The following is a 15,523-nucleotide window of genomic DNA, read 5'->3' as shown; positions in this document are numbered from 1 at the left end:
ATTAACTGCACTGTGAAACTGTGAATTATTATTATTTTGTCTGCCATTGAACAATTCTGAGCGACACTGGATCTGGACTGGAAGACACTGGAAATTGCTTATTTTCCCGCATGCAAAATGGAAAACTTTTGCATCCTTTTGCATCCTTTTGCAAAACAATGTTGATTGAATTCGAATTGACCAAAAAATCGATTGAAATTAATCGATTCTTGCAAAAAAGTCGATTGGAGCCAGGGTTACTACCCTTTTTGGTTAATTACATGGAGTGGGTGTTCTCCTTTTGCATACTTTTGCAAATTATTTTTTTCAGAGTATGGTTTCCAATCAGCTATAAAGGTCCAAAAAAAAAAAAGTTTTTAAAATTGTCATAACTCTGGTTCTAATTGTCATAATTTAAAGAGTGAGGGCGTTTTGGAAATCTCTCATGAAACGCCACTTCTCCTTCTAACATCGGAAGTTCATAAAACCACCGCTAGTGGCGCTATAATTAAAGGAAAATTTTTCAGTTTTTTAAGTTAGCCCAAGCGGCATTTGATGTCCAAATAATGTATGTCTAAAATGTAACTAATATATTTTTAACGTAATCTAGCTATTTCCAAAAAATATAATGTATGAACATAATGGAAGTATATTATCTGAAAATTATATGCATTGTATGCCAGAAAAATAACCTAACTAAAACATATATAGAAAATATCAGTTATTTTCTATGAATGTAAATAATATATATTATTTGTCAAATTCCAGTTCATATCGCTCCTTGGAAATTACAAGAGGCCAACTCTCTTTTTGGCGATTTTGAGGTTTTAATACACTCAGACAGACAATTTAACAAAATTTCAGATGATATAAGTCAATAAAATTCGTTATTAGAAAAGTTTTTCAAAATTTTACTCTTTATGATTGCTTGCGCGGTTTTGTTTGAAGTCAAGGGGCACAAAATAGATTTATCGTTCAATTTTTTGTGAAACAAGGGACTAACTCAAGCAAGTTGATCCCTTGTCATTCTAATTTCATGAAATTTGCGCATCATTTAGAATGACAAAGAGCTAACTCATAAAAAAACATATTTTGAAAGGTAAAAACTATGTATGTTTCGATGTTTATAATAATGCTCATACAAATAGAAAAGAATCAAATTGTTTTTATTAACATACTTAACTTAATTGAGATAATTATTTATACAAAATTGAATCTTTCATGCTGTCTCCTGACAAATGGCTCAGATTGAGTTGGCCCCTTGTAATTTCCAAGGAGCGATATATTTGTATTTCCCCTTAAAATTACAACTGCAGTAGACTCTCTCTCAATCGGGCATATGGGGCAAAATGTCATCCAAATTATCAAGAGATTTGGGCATCAAAATCATTGTAAATTCCACAAAATGCACTCAAATATAAAGAATCACGATAAAACAAGACGAACTACAGCGAATTTAAATAAATTTTCTTTAAAATCAAACGTGAAAACTGTCAACAAAATTTTGCGCCCGATTGAAAAAGAGCTGATTGAGCGAAAATCTACTGTAAATGCTTTTAGATCCATAAACAAGTCATAATATAATCTATTTTTGAGTGAAAGTGTGTAAATCTATGCAGAAAAACTAGTGATAAGCCTATATCAGCTTAATATAGGTGAGATTCTTAATTTGAGCTACCTCAGAATGCATGCAAATTCTCTCAGTCTATCAAAATCCTAAATATTGTGATTTAAATTCAAATTTTACATTTGTTATAAAAAATTTGATTCAAAATTACAAAATGCCTCAACTTCAATTCGAAAACGAATTTGCATTCAATCCGAGTTTGCTCACGATAAGAATCTCTACTTCAATAAGCTTATTTAGGCTATTCTTGCTTTTCCCAAAGAAATAATATAAAATATGTTGGGGGACAACAGAAACAATTATGTTTCCAAATTTTTGCTCAAAAACAGCCGGATATTATGCTTGCAAAAAATTATTTTATTTTGACATTGCTTTCATTCATCCAACGTTATAATTTTCGGAAACTCTTTACTTTTCAGCAGGCACGCCACTTTCAGTGAGAACATCGGTAGCGGTATTAGCACCATCGGTGGCAACATCGGTAGCGGTGCCAGCGGCATCGGTGGCAACATCGATAGCGGTGCCAGCGGCATCGGTGGCAACATCGGTAGCGGTGCCAGCGGCATCGGTGGCAACATCGGTAGCGGTACCAGCGGCATCGGTGGCAGCATCGATAGCGGTATCAGCGGCATCTGTGGCAGTATCAGCAGCTCCGCTGATAGTGGAGGACAATTGATCAAGAGTCGTTTGGATACTCTCAGTTACGGTTCCCACAACATCAGCAACACCAGTTACCACACCATCTACAACATTAAGAACCACTTGCACAGTGTTTCCAGCAAGATCGGTGATTTCGACCACGAGATTTCCAGCAGAATCAGTAACAGCCTGAAGGGTGTTTCCAGCAGCATCGGTGATACCAGACAGAACTCCGTTAAGCTGATCAGCAAGGCCTTGAACAGTTTCAGTTACTCCCCCCACAACTTCCATACCAGTGTCTACTACTCCTTCCGCAACATCTGTAACAGTATTTAAGCCAGTTTCGACAAGGTCTCCAGCGGTATCAGCAAGTCCTCCAAGAGTATCAGTAATTCCTCCAAAAAAGTCCCCAAAAGGTTTTCCTAAAAAAATAATAAAAAAGAAGAAAACAAGTATTTGAAACTGGAACCTAAAAAATATCCTTATTTAAAGGTTTTACCAAGGGCTGGTGCGAACACCACGGCTACGCAGAGAGTCACAAGCAGGAAACGCATCTTGACTGAATACTTTAGCTAGAACTTGCTAATGATGCTTTGGATCGATTCACAGCGGGCTTTTATACTTCCTCCAGAGGTGCTTGATGAATCTTCGCACGTCACAAAACACCAAATTTTTGCACTAAACACCATCTGTGTTAACGTTGGTGATATATAACAACTATCAAAATATTTTTCAAAATTCTGCCGTAATTACAAGTCAAGGACAATGATGTGCGCATTTTAAGATGTTTAAGAAAATTTTAATAAAACATCTTTTCATTAATTCTCTTAGATACTCTGCTTCCGCCGATCCAATTGCATAACTTTCAAACATCAATTGCTTTGGAATACTCATATGTGAAAAATAAATTCTCTAATTGAAGTCAGAGAACTAATAAACCAACCTAATGATAAATAAATAAAATTCACAATTCAAATAATAATAAATGACGAGATAAACAATTTTTATATAAAAGGGACAGATAATCCTAACCGGTTTATGTGGGTGAAATTTTTAATGTGAGCTAACTCGGACTGCATGCAAATTCGATTTAGAGCTGAAGTTGGGGGACGCCATTCAGTTATCTTGAATCAAATTCGTGAAATTTTACAAATTTTGTATTTAAACTAAAATATCAAGGATTTGGATGAACTGACAGAAAAGTGATATATGGGTGAAATGTAGACCAGAATGTTCTCTATAATCTTTCCATAAAATAGATCTCATTGATTACTCTGAAAACGAGATATTCGAGGTTGTTTCTTAACTCATTTTTTCGAACAGAACGCCCAAAGTGTTCATTTGATGAACTTCAACTATATCAAAGAATTGTTGTATTTTGTGAGACTTTCTATTTAAAACCCTATTTTAAGTGTCTTGGTCGAGTAGAGGCAGTTAAAATGGCATCTGAGTGATTTTAAAGCCTTATTATGGGAATAAACAATTTTTTTCACATTTAAACGACAAAATCGGAGTGATAGCGTTGTCTGAGCGGAAAATGATGTATGGACGAAATGTAGAAACAAATGTCCTCTACAATATGTCGAAGTAATCATCAAAATCGGTTCAGCGAGAGTCGAGATAATTGAGGTTATGTGATGTTGAAATTGGTTTTTCGACTGTGGCGCCCCTGGTGTTGGTCACACGAAGTTAAAATGTTTTAGAAAGATGTAACATTTGATGAGATTTTTCGTTTAGACCCTCATTCATCAAAATCGGTCAAATAGAACCAGAGATATGATTTTTTGAATTTCGTGAATTTTGACCCCTCATATCTCCGGTTCTATATCAAAGAATTGTTGTATTTTGTGAGAATTTCCATTTAAAACCCTATTTTAAATGTCTTGGTGGAGTAGAGGCAGTCAAATTGGCATCTGAGTGATTTCAAAGCGTTATTATGGGAAAAATCAATTTTTTCACACTTAAACGGCAAAATCGGAGTGATCGCATTATCTGATTGAAAAATGATGTATGGACGAAATATAGAGAGAAATATCCTCTACAATTATGTCAAAGTAATCATCAAAATCGGTTAAGCACGTGTCGAGATAATTGAGGTTATGTGATATTGAAATTGGTTTTTCGACTGTGGCGCCCCTGGTGTTGGTCCTACGAAGTTCAAATATTTTAGAAAGTTGTAGCATTTGATGAGATCTTTCGTTTAAGCCCTCATTCATCAAAATCGGTCAAATAGAACCGAAGATATGATTTTTTGAATTTCGTGAAATTTGATCTCTCGTATCTCCGGTTCTATTGAAACCACAGAGCACTTACGTCCAATTTTGGAAACACCATAGACTAGACTACAACATTCTAAAATTTGGTTAACTTGCACAAAGGAGTTTTTGAAAAAAATGAGTTTGAATTTTGACGCTATCGCAGCGCCACCTGTGGTCACTTTTTGGACTTCCATCTGAAAGTGTTCATCGAGACAAAACCAAAAAGCCAAAATTTAGGTCGATATGTTAATTAGAACCGGAGATAGAAGCCGGTCAATATTCGAAATTTGACCCCTTATAGCTAGGGTCAGGGGTTATGGATCGACTTAAGTATTTTTTTGTTTGATAGTTATAATCTGCGGCTATAACATACTAAAATTTCAGCCCGATGCACAGTGGAATTTTTGAGTTATTTAATTTAGAAAATTGAAAAGTCTTCATTTTAATAAGAGCGCACCTAGCGGTGGTTTTATGAACTTGTGATGTTAGAAGGGGATGTGGAATTTCACGAGAGCTTTCTAAAACGCCCTCTGTTTTTAAATTCTGACAATTAGAACCGGAGTTATGGCCATTTTAAGAAATTTTTTTTGGACCCTTATAGCTCGGGTCAGGGGTGTCGGGGGACCTTAAGTTTGGTATTGATCGAAAGCTTACGCATGCCATTTTGGGACAAAATCATCAGGACATAACCAGACTAAACCGAAAGCATCGTTTTACAATTGAATTTTGGCGGAAAAATCCTTTTTTCGACTGAAAAGCAACACTGTTAGAGGCACATTGCTCGTTTGGACTCTTAACAACAGAAGATTTTAGACCCTTGGGGTACCTTAAAAGGCATGTAAGGCAGATATATTGATAAATTTGACAATTATCTGATAGGACCTAGTCATTTTTCTTAGTTCTTAACATTCATTGCCACCAAGACTTTAATGTTTCCTTTATTTTTGTTCGTTAAACATTTTTCCCACGATATCTCGGCAAAAATTAATGCAAAACTTTAGAAAATGGAACTTAATTTATTAATTTTAATTAAAAATGAAATTATTAAAAAATAATAATCTAAATTTGGTCAAAATAAATACGCTAGCGCTCAATTTATTGAGTGGAATTATACTTATTTCCAGCCTAAAAATCAAAATTCTATTATATTTCTAAAAATACTTAGAATAAAAAATCAAAATGTCGATTTTTTATGTTGGCATGAAAGGACTTTGTGGTCTACGTATGAATTTTTATTGACATTTCTTTTTTTGCTGAGTTTCTTTAAGGATTAAGGGGTGGAATTATACTTATTTCCATCACTGTACAGTGTACACTCTCTCCTTTTATTTGTGTATTAGGTGAGATTCTTAACAATCTCACCTACTATAATCCTAACAAAATTTCATGTCGTCCGATCGACCTCAAATTTGGCCAAAATGTGTTTCAGCACTTCCTGATCACGAATATATATGTGGCTAATTTACGTTCCCGGCCGGCCGGCCGGCCGGCCGCTCTTTGGAGCTTAATAGCTCCTAAACTAAAAAAGATATCGACTTGCGGTTTTCGGCAAAGGTTATATATCGGGTGAAAATTGCAACTTGGTGCATAGACCCCCCACCCCCCACCCCTCCTTCCGCCATTTTGAAGACCCCCCTTTTTTTGTTTTCTCAATAGCTCCGCCCCTATGGCATTCAGCGGACTCAAATTTTAGTATGTTATAGCTGGGCCTTAGAGCTTTCCATCAATACCAAACTTAAGGTCCCCCGACCCCCCTGACCCGAGCTATAAGGGTCCAAAAAAAAATTTCTTAAAATGGCCATAACTCCGGTTCTAATTGTCAGAATTTAAAAAGTGAGGGCTTTTTGGAAAGCTCTCGTGAAATGCCACTTCTCCTTCTAACATCGTAAGTTCATAAAACCACCGCTAGTGGCGCTTTTTTTAAAAAGAAAATTTTTAAATCTTAAAAGTTAAATAACTCAAAAATTCCATTGTGCATCGGGCTGAAATTTTAGCATGTTGTAGCCGTTGATTATACCTATCAAACAAAAAAAACCTTAAGTCGATCCATAACCCCTGACCCTAGCTATAAGGGGTCAAAGTTCGAACATTGACCGGCCTCTATCTCCGGTTCTAATTAACATAGCGACCTAAATTTTACCTTTTTGGTTTCGTCTCGATGAGCACTTTCAGATGGAAGTTCAAAAAGTCACCACAGGTGGCGCTGTGATAGTGTCAAAATTCATCGAAATTCAAAGTCACTTTTCTCAAAAACGGCATTGTGCAAGTTAATGAAATTTTAGTATGTTGTAGTCCAATCTAGGACGTTTCCAAAATGGTGCGTATGCGCGCTGTGGTTTCAATAGAACCGGAGATATGAGGGGTCAAAGTTCACGAAATTCAAAAAATCATATCTCCGGTTCTATGTGACCGATTTTGATGAATGAGGGCTTAAACGAAAGATCTCACCAAATGCTACAACTTTCTAGAATATTTGAACTTCGTGGGACCAACACCAGGGGCGCCACAGTCGAAAAACCAATTTCAATATCACATAACCTCAATTATCTCGACTGTCGCTGAACCGATTTTGATGATTACTTCAACATAATTGTAGAGAACATTTGTCTCTACATTTCGTCCATACATCATTTTCCACTCAGACTACGCTATCACTCCGATTTTGCCGTTTACGTGTGAAAAAATTGATTTTTCCAATAATAACGCTTTGAAATCACTCAGATGCCAATTTGACTGCCTCTACTCCACCAAGACACTTAAAATAGGGGTTTAAATGGAAAGTCCCGCAAAATACAACAATTCTTTGATATAGTTGAAGTTCAACAAATGACTACTTGGGGCACTCTGGATGAAAAAAAAAGTTAAGAAACAAAAAACCTCGCTTATCTTGACTTCTGAGTAATCGATGAGATCATGTTCTATGGGAAAATTATAGAGAACATTCTGGTCTACATTTCACCCATATATCACTTTTCTATCAGTTCATCCAAATCCTTGATATTTTGGTTTAAATACAAAATTTGTATAATTTCACGAATTTGATTCAAGATAACTGAATGGCGTCTCCCTACTTCAGCATCAAATCGAATTTGCATGCACTCCGAGTTAGCTCACGTTAAGAATCTCACCTACATAAGCCGGTTAGTTTATTTATTTATTGCTCGAACTCAAACAGAGAGCAGTTATATAATCGTCTTTTTTTTCAACTTGTCACTGTTCTAGAGCTTAAACGGTAAGAGATATCGACTTCCAGTCGTCGATGACCCCCAATAGAAAAACAAAATCTCTCGACGTTTGTTTTTCCCCCTCCCCACTCCCTCTATATCCCCTCCACAAACCATGTTTTATTTGGTTTTTCTCAAAATTGGCCCAAGCTTTTTCAATGATTTTCGAATATGTTTTAGAGCTAGTCCAGGCGAGCATTTCGCCCAAACATACCTACGACCGGAAAATTCGCCATTTTGAATTATTGAAGGTCAAAGGTCAACCACTTTGGAGGGACTATTTTTCAACCGATTTGGTTAAATTTGAATTTTTTGGAAAGGTATTAAAATTCTGAATCCGACTGCATCGGTCATAATCGGTAATGGAACGGGAAAGTAACGGTAATACCTCTGTTTTAAAAGAACTGTTTTTCGCACTTTTTCAGTGTTTTGACCCATATAAAATTCAAACAGTAAGAGATATCAACTTCCGGTCTTCGATGCCCCCTCCTCAAATGACATTATCTCGTACCCAACCTCTTTATATTCCCCCTTCCCCTTTCATGCGTTCCCTATACCACAAAAATAGGTCAAAAATGAGGTTTTTCCAATTTTGCAAAAAATTGGCCCTAGCTTTTTCAATTATTTTTGGACATATTTTACAGATAGTTCAGGCGAAAATTTCGCCCAAACATACCTATGACCGCAAAATTCGCCATTTTGAATTATTGAAGGTCAAAGGTCAACCACTTTGAAAGGCTAATTTTTCAACCGATTTGGTTAAATTTGGATTTTTTAGAAAGGTATTGCAATTTCGAACCCGGCTACATCGGTCTTCATCGATACTATCGATACTATCGATCGATAGATGCTTGTGTCAATTTTGACTCAATTAAAAAAAATTCTTTAAAAAATCAGCTAAAACCTTTATAATGAATGTAAGAAGTTCGAGAAAAGACAAGGCGAAAGTATATATTCACTTACTTATTCCTTTCGTCCCCCTATTCAACAATAATAGTTCTTATTTCTGCATTTAAATGTATAAATATTATATTATATAATATTTATATGTGTATTTTGAGTCATTTAGAAACTATTTTCATGCCAAAAAAATCTATAAATAGATTAGACGAACTCTTTGGTCAAGGAAGTGGCATGAAATTCTGACCTTTTCGTGTTTAAAGAATTTTCGCTAAAATCTTTTAATACATATGCAATATATTCGTGATTTTTATCATATTCCAATTCAATTTTTCAAATAAAAAATATTTTTAAATAAATAAATAAATTAATTAATTATCAATCAGTTCCCTATGGAGTAGTGTAGACACTGCTACTGGCGCTACTGGTGTTGTGGGAGGAATAACCGAAGCTGTTCAAGGCCTTGCTGATCAGCTTAACGGAGTTCTGTCTGGTATCACCGATGCTGCTGGAAACACCCTTCAGGCTGTTACTGATTCTGCTGGAAATCTCGTGGTCGAAATCACCGATCTTGCTGGAAACACTGTGAAAGTGGTTCTTGATGTTGTAGATGGTGTGGTTACTTGTGTTGCTGATGTTGTGGGAACCGTAACTGAGAGTATCCAAACGACTCTTGATCAATTGTCCTCCACTATCAGCGGAGCTGCTGATACTGTCACAGATGCCGCTGATACCGCTATCGATGCTGCCACCGATGCCGCTGGTACCGCTACCGATGTTGCCACCGATGCCGCTGGCACCGCTACCGATGTTGCCACCGATGCCGCTGGCACCGCTACCAATGTTGCCACCGATGCCGCTGGCACCGCTACCGATGTTGCCACCGATGCTGCTAATACCGCTACCGATGTTCTCACTGAAAGTGGCGTGCCTGCTGAAAAGTAAAGAGTTTCCGAAAATTATAACGTTGGATGAATGAAAGCAATGTCAAAATAAAATAATTTTTTGCAAGCATAATATCCGGCTGTTTTTGAGCAAAAATTTGGAAACATAATTGTTTCTGTTGTCCCCCAACATATTTTATATTACTTCTTTGGGAAAAGCAAGAATAGCCTAAATAAGCTTATTGAAGTAGAGATTCTTATCGTGAGCAAACTCGGATTGAATGCAAATTCGTTTTCGAATTGAAGTTGAGACATTTTGTAATTTTTAATCAAATTTCTTAAAACAAATGTAAAATTTGAATTTAAATCACAATATTTAGGATTTTGATAGACTGAGAGAATTTGCATGCATTCTGAGGTAGCTCAAATTAAGAATCTCACCTATATTAAGCTGATATAGGCTTATCACTAGTTTTTCTGCATAGATTTACACACTTTCACTCAAAAATAGATTATATTATGACTTGTTTATGGATCTAAAAGCATTTACAGTAGATTTTCGCTCAATCAGCTCTTTTTCAATCGGGCGCAAAATTTTGTTGACAGTTTTCACGTTTGATTTTAAAGAAAATTTATTTAAATTCGCTGTAGTTCGTCTTGTTTTATCGTGATTCTTTATATTTGAGTGCATTTTGTGGAATTTACAATGATTTTGATGCCCAAATCTCTTGATAATTTGGATGACATTTTGTCCCATATGCCCGATTGAGAGAGAGTCTACTGTAGTTGTAATTTTAAGGGGAAGTACAAATATATGAACTGGAATTTGACAAATAATATATATTATTTACATTCATAGAAAATAACTGATATTTTCTATATATGTTTTAGTTAGGTTATTTTTCTGGCATATAATGCACATAATTTTCAGATAATATACTTCCATTATTTTCATACATTATATTTGTTGGAAATAGCTTGATTACGTTTAAAATATATTAGTTACATTTTAGACATACATTATTTGGACATCAAATGCCGCTTGGGCTAACTTAAAACTGAAAAATGTTCCTTTGAATCAAAACTTTGAATCACAAAGAAATTTTTGGATTTTTTGACTTAGAAAATTGAATTTTTTTATTTTTTATAATAGCGCTCCTAGCAGTGGTTTTATAAATTTGGTTTGTTAGAAGGGGAAGTAGCATTATATGACTCCAAAGAGGAGCCAGATGGACGGATGGATGGGCGGCCGGACGGGCGGACGGACGGGCGGACGGACGGGCGGACGGACGGGCGGACGGACGGGCGGACGGACGGGCGGACGGACGGGCGGACGGACGGGCGGACGGACGGGTGGACGGACGGGCGGACGGACGGGCGGACGGACGGGCGGACGGACGGACGGACATTTTGGAAAAGTTTAGAACCGATCGGAGGACATGAGATTTTGTTAGGATTATAGTAGGGGGTGAGATTATTCAGATCTCACCTAATAAGGTTTGAAAGAAAATTTTCACAAAATTCAATCATTTTTTGATATTGTTCTAGTTCATCACATGAACATAAGCGGTGTTGTGGTCAAAAAACGTGTTCCTAAAGCAAAAGGGACAGATAATCCTAACCGGCTTATGTAGGTGAGATTCTTAACGTGAGCTAACTCGGAGTGCATGCAAATTCGATTTGGAGCTGAAGTTGGGAGACGCCATTCAGTTATCTTGAATCAAATTCGTGAAATTATACAAATTTTGTATTTAAACCAAAATATCAAGGATTTGGATGAACTGACAGAAAAGTGTTATATGGGTGAAATGTAGACCAGAATGTTCTCTATAATTTTGCCGTAGAACTTGAACTCATCGATTACTCAGAAGCCAAGATAAGCGAGGTTTTTTGTTTCTTAACTCGTTTTTTCATCCAGAGTTCCCCAAGTAGTCATTTGTTGAACTTCAACTATATCAAAGAATTGTTGTATTTTGCGGGACGTTCCATTTAAACCCCTATTTTAAGTTTTTTGGTGGAGTAGAGGCAGTCAAATTGGCATCTGAGTGATTTCAAAGCGTTATTATTGGAAAAATCAATTTTTTCACACTTAAACGGCAAAATCGGAGTGATAGCGTAGTCTGAGTGGAAAATGATGTATGGACGAAATGTAGAGACAAATGTGCTCTACAATTATGTTGAAGTAATCATCAAAATCGGTTCAGCGACAGTCGAGATAATTGAGGTTATGTGATATTGAAATTGGTTTTTCGACTGTGGCGCCCCTGGTGTTGGTCCCACGAAGTTCAAATATTCTAGAAAGTTGTAGCATTTGGTGAGATCTTTCGTTTAAGCCCTCATTCATCAAAATCGGTCACATAGAACCGGAGATATGATTTTTTGAATTTCGTGAACTTTGACCCCTCATATCTCCGGTTCTATTGAAACCACAGCGCGCATACGCACCATTTTGGAAACGTCCTAGACTGGACTACAACATTCTAAAACTTTGGTAATTAAACTTTGGTAACTAAAATTTTAGTATGTTATAGCTGGGCCTTAGAGCTTTCGATCAATACCAAACTTAAGGTCCCCCGACCCCCCTGACCCGAGCTATAAGGGTCCAAAATAAAATTCTTAAAATGGCCATAATTCCGATTCCAATTGTCAGAATTTAAAAAGTGAGGGAGTTTTGTAAAGCTCTCATGAAATGCTACTTCCCCTTCTAACATCACAAGTTCATAAAACCACCGCTAGGGGCGCTATTTTTAAAAAGAAGATTTTTCAATTTCCTAAGTTAAATAACTCAAAAATTCCATTGTGCATCGGACTGAAAATTTAGTATGTTGTAGCCTTTGATTATACCTATCAAACAAAAAAAACCTTAAGTCGATCCATAACCCCTGACCCCAGCTATAAGGGGTCAAAGTTCGAACATTGACCGGCCTCTATCTCCGGTTCTAATTAACATAGCGACCTAAATTTTACCTTTTTGGTTTCGTCTCGATGAGCACTTTCAGATGGAAGTTCAAAAAGTCACCACAGGTGGGGCTGTGATAGCGTCAAAATTCATCGAAATTCAAAGTCACTTTTCTCAAAAACGGCATTGTGCAAGTTAATGAAATTTTAGAGTGTTGTAGTCCAGTCTAGGACGTTTCCAAAATGGTGCGTAAGTGCGCTATGGTTTCAATAGATCCGGAGATACGAGAGGTCAAATTTCACGAAATTCAAAAAATCATATCTTCGGTTCTATTTGACCGATTTTGATGAGTGGGGGCCTAAACGAAAGATCTCACAAAATGCTACAACTTTTTAGAACATTTGAACTTCGTGGGACCAACACCAGGGGCGCTACAGTCAAAAAAACCAATTTTAATATTACATAACCTCAATTATCTCGACTGTCGCTGAACCGATTTTGATGATTACTTCGACATAACTGTAGAGGATATTTGTCTCTATATTTCGTCCATACATACGTCTATATACGTCTATATTTCGATCAGATAATGCGATCTGTCCGATTTTGCCGTTTAAGTGTGAAAAAATTGATTTTTCCCATAATAACGCTTTGAAATCACTCAGATGCCAATTTGACTGCCTCTACTCCACCAAGATACTTAAAATAGAGTTTTAAATGGAAAGTCTCACAAAATACAACAATTCTTTGATATAGTTGAAGTTCGCCAAATGAACACTTGGGGCGCTCTGGTCGAAAAGACGAGTTGAGAAACAAAAAACCGCGCTTATCTCGGCTTCTGAGTAATCGATGAGATCATGTTCTATGGCAAAATTATAGAGAACTTTCCGGTCTACGTTTTACCCATATATCACTTTTCTGTCAGTTCATCCAAATCCTTGATATTTTGGTTTAAATACAAAATTTGTATAATTTCACGAATTTGATTCAAGATAACTGAATGGCGTCCCCCAACTTCAGCACTAAATCGAATTTGCATGCAGTCCAAGTTAGCTCACATTAAGAATCTCACCTACATAAGCCGGTTAGGATTATCTGTCCCTTTCAACCATATTCATCTTTCGCTTAGTTCATCAAAATCCTAAATATTGTGATTTAAATTCAAGTTTTGCATTTGTATAAGAAATTTGATTCAAAATTACAAAATGTCTCAACTTCAATTCGAAAACGAATTTGCATTCAATTCGAGTTTGCTCACAATAGGAACCTCAACTTAAATTACAGTTGGCTCTCACTCAATCGGTCATGTGGGGCAAAATGTCATCCAAATTATCGAGAGATTTGGACATAAAATTCATTGGAACTACATGGAATTTGAACAAATTTGCTTTAAAATGAAACGTGAAAATTGTCAGCAAAATTTTGCGCCCGATTGAGCGAGAGTCTACTGTAGCTTATTTAGGCTATTCTTGCTTTTCCCAAAGAAGTAATATAAATTATGTTGGGGGACAACAGAAACAATTATGTTTCCAAATTTTTGCTCAAAAACAGCCGGATATTATGCTTGCAAAAAATTATTTTATTTTGACATTGCTTTCATTCATCCAACGTTATAATTTTCGGAAACTCTTTACTTTTCAGCAGGCACGCCACTTTCAGTGAGAACATCGGTAGCGGTATTAGCACCATCGGTGGCAACATCGGTAGCGGTGCCAGCGGCATCGGTGGCAACATTGGTAGCGGTGCCAGCGGCATCGGTGGCAACATCGGTAGCGGTGCCAGCGGCATCGGTGGCAACATCGGTAGCGGTACCAGCGGCATCGGTGGCAGCATCGATAGCGGTATCAGCGGCATCTGTGACAGTACCAGCAGCTCCGCTGATAGTGGAGGACAATTGATCAAGAGTCGTTTGGATACTCTCAGTTACGGTTCCCACAACATCAGCAACACCAGTAACCACACCATCTACAACATTAAGAACCACTTGCACAGTGTTTCCAGCAAGATCGGTGATTTCGACCACGAGATTTCCAGCAGAATCAGTAACAGCCTGAAGGGTGTTTCCAGCAGCATCGGTGATACCAGACAGAACTCCGGTAACCTGATCAGCAAGGCCTTGAACAGTTTCAGTTACTCCCCCCACAACTTCCATACCAGTGTCTACTACTCCTTCCGCAACATCTGTAACAGTATTTAAGCCAGTTTCGACAAGGTCTCCAGCGGTATCAGCAAGTCCTCCAAGAGTATCAGTAATTCCTCCAAAAAAGTCCCCAAAAGGTTTTCCTAAAAAAATAATAAAAAAGAAGAAAACAAGTATTTGAAACTGGAACCTAAAAAATATCCTTATTTAAAGGTTTTACCAAGGGCTGGTGCGAACACCACGGCTACGCAGAGAGTCACAAGCAGGAAACGCATCTTGACTGAATACTTTAGCTAGAACTTGCTAATGATGCTTTGGATCGATTCACAGCGGGCTTTTATACTTCCTCCAGAGGTGCTTGATGAATCTTCGCACGTCACAAAACACCAAATTTTTGCACTAAACACCATCTGTCCTAATATTTCAATTATTTGATAAATAATAACACAATTTAAGCATCAATTTTATTCCAAATATTTGCACAACATCTATTAATAGTTAACTTAAAAATTATACTTCCGCCCCTCCAATTTTGTACAAATTTCAAACATATTTGACTTTGAAATGTTTTGGAAATTTAACTTCACACGTATGACTTTACTTAACGCTCTACATACATAATTTGTAATTGGTTTTAAATTTATTATATCAAATATGTAAGTATTAAATAGAGTTTGTTAAGGTTTATGCACAGAGCAATTATTGGAAAATACGTTTTTTTTTTTTTTGTAAAGAAAATTGTCCCTTATAGAGGTCCAAAACATGAACCAATCCTATATTCAATCATTTGAAGCCTCAGGAAAATACACATCACACATTATACAACATTTGCAAGGTTCTTATGTGGTAATTTCGATTTTGGATTACAATTTATAAATCAATTTATTAAGTTGTAAACCGGTATGCACCTAAAGACAATGCGAAAAGATAGTTCACGGAAGGTTCTTAGTATCTAAATTTAAATGACTTCGCG

The 15,523-nt window shown here is 36.7% G+C and overlaps 2 protein-coding genes across 2 annotated transcripts; both read right to left on the bottom strand.

Moving 5' to 3' along the window:
• Positions 1–1,942: 1,942 nt before the first annotated feature.
• Positions 1,943–2,954, bottom strand: LOC129803262 (uncharacterized). The gene is made up of 2 exons (XM_055849712.1): positions 2,745–2,954; positions 1,943–2,667 (listed from the first exon to the last, which is right to left on the bottom strand). Exons 1-2 carry the CDS (start codon positions 2,797–2,799, stop codon positions 2,015–2,017), a joined length of 708 nt encoding a protein of 235 aa, XP_055705687.1. The 5' UTR covers positions 2,800–2,954; the 3' UTR covers positions 1,943–2,014.
• Positions 2,955–13,968: 11,014 nt separating this feature from the next.
• Positions 13,969–14,940, bottom strand: LOC129803263 (uncharacterized). Its single transcript, XM_055849713.1, has 2 exons — positions 14,771–14,940; positions 13,969–14,693 (listed from the first exon to the last, which is right to left on the bottom strand). Exons 1-2 carry the CDS (start codon positions 14,823–14,825, stop codon positions 14,041–14,043), a joined length of 708 nt encoding a protein of 235 aa, XP_055705688.1. The 5' UTR covers positions 14,826–14,940; the 3' UTR covers positions 13,969–14,040.
• Between the last annotated feature and the right edge of the window lie 583 nt (positions 14,941–15,523).

Source organism: Phlebotomus papatasi, chromosome 2, assembly GCF_024763615.1.
Source record: "Phlebotomus papatasi isolate M1 chromosome 2, Ppap_2.1, whole genome shotgun sequence".
NCBI classification, from domain to species: domain Eukaryota; kingdom Metazoa; phylum Arthropoda; class Insecta; order Diptera; family Psychodidae; genus Phlebotomus; species Phlebotomus papatasi.
Note: the sequence above shows the minus strand (reverse complement) of the source record. Positions and strands in the feature narration are given on the sequence as shown.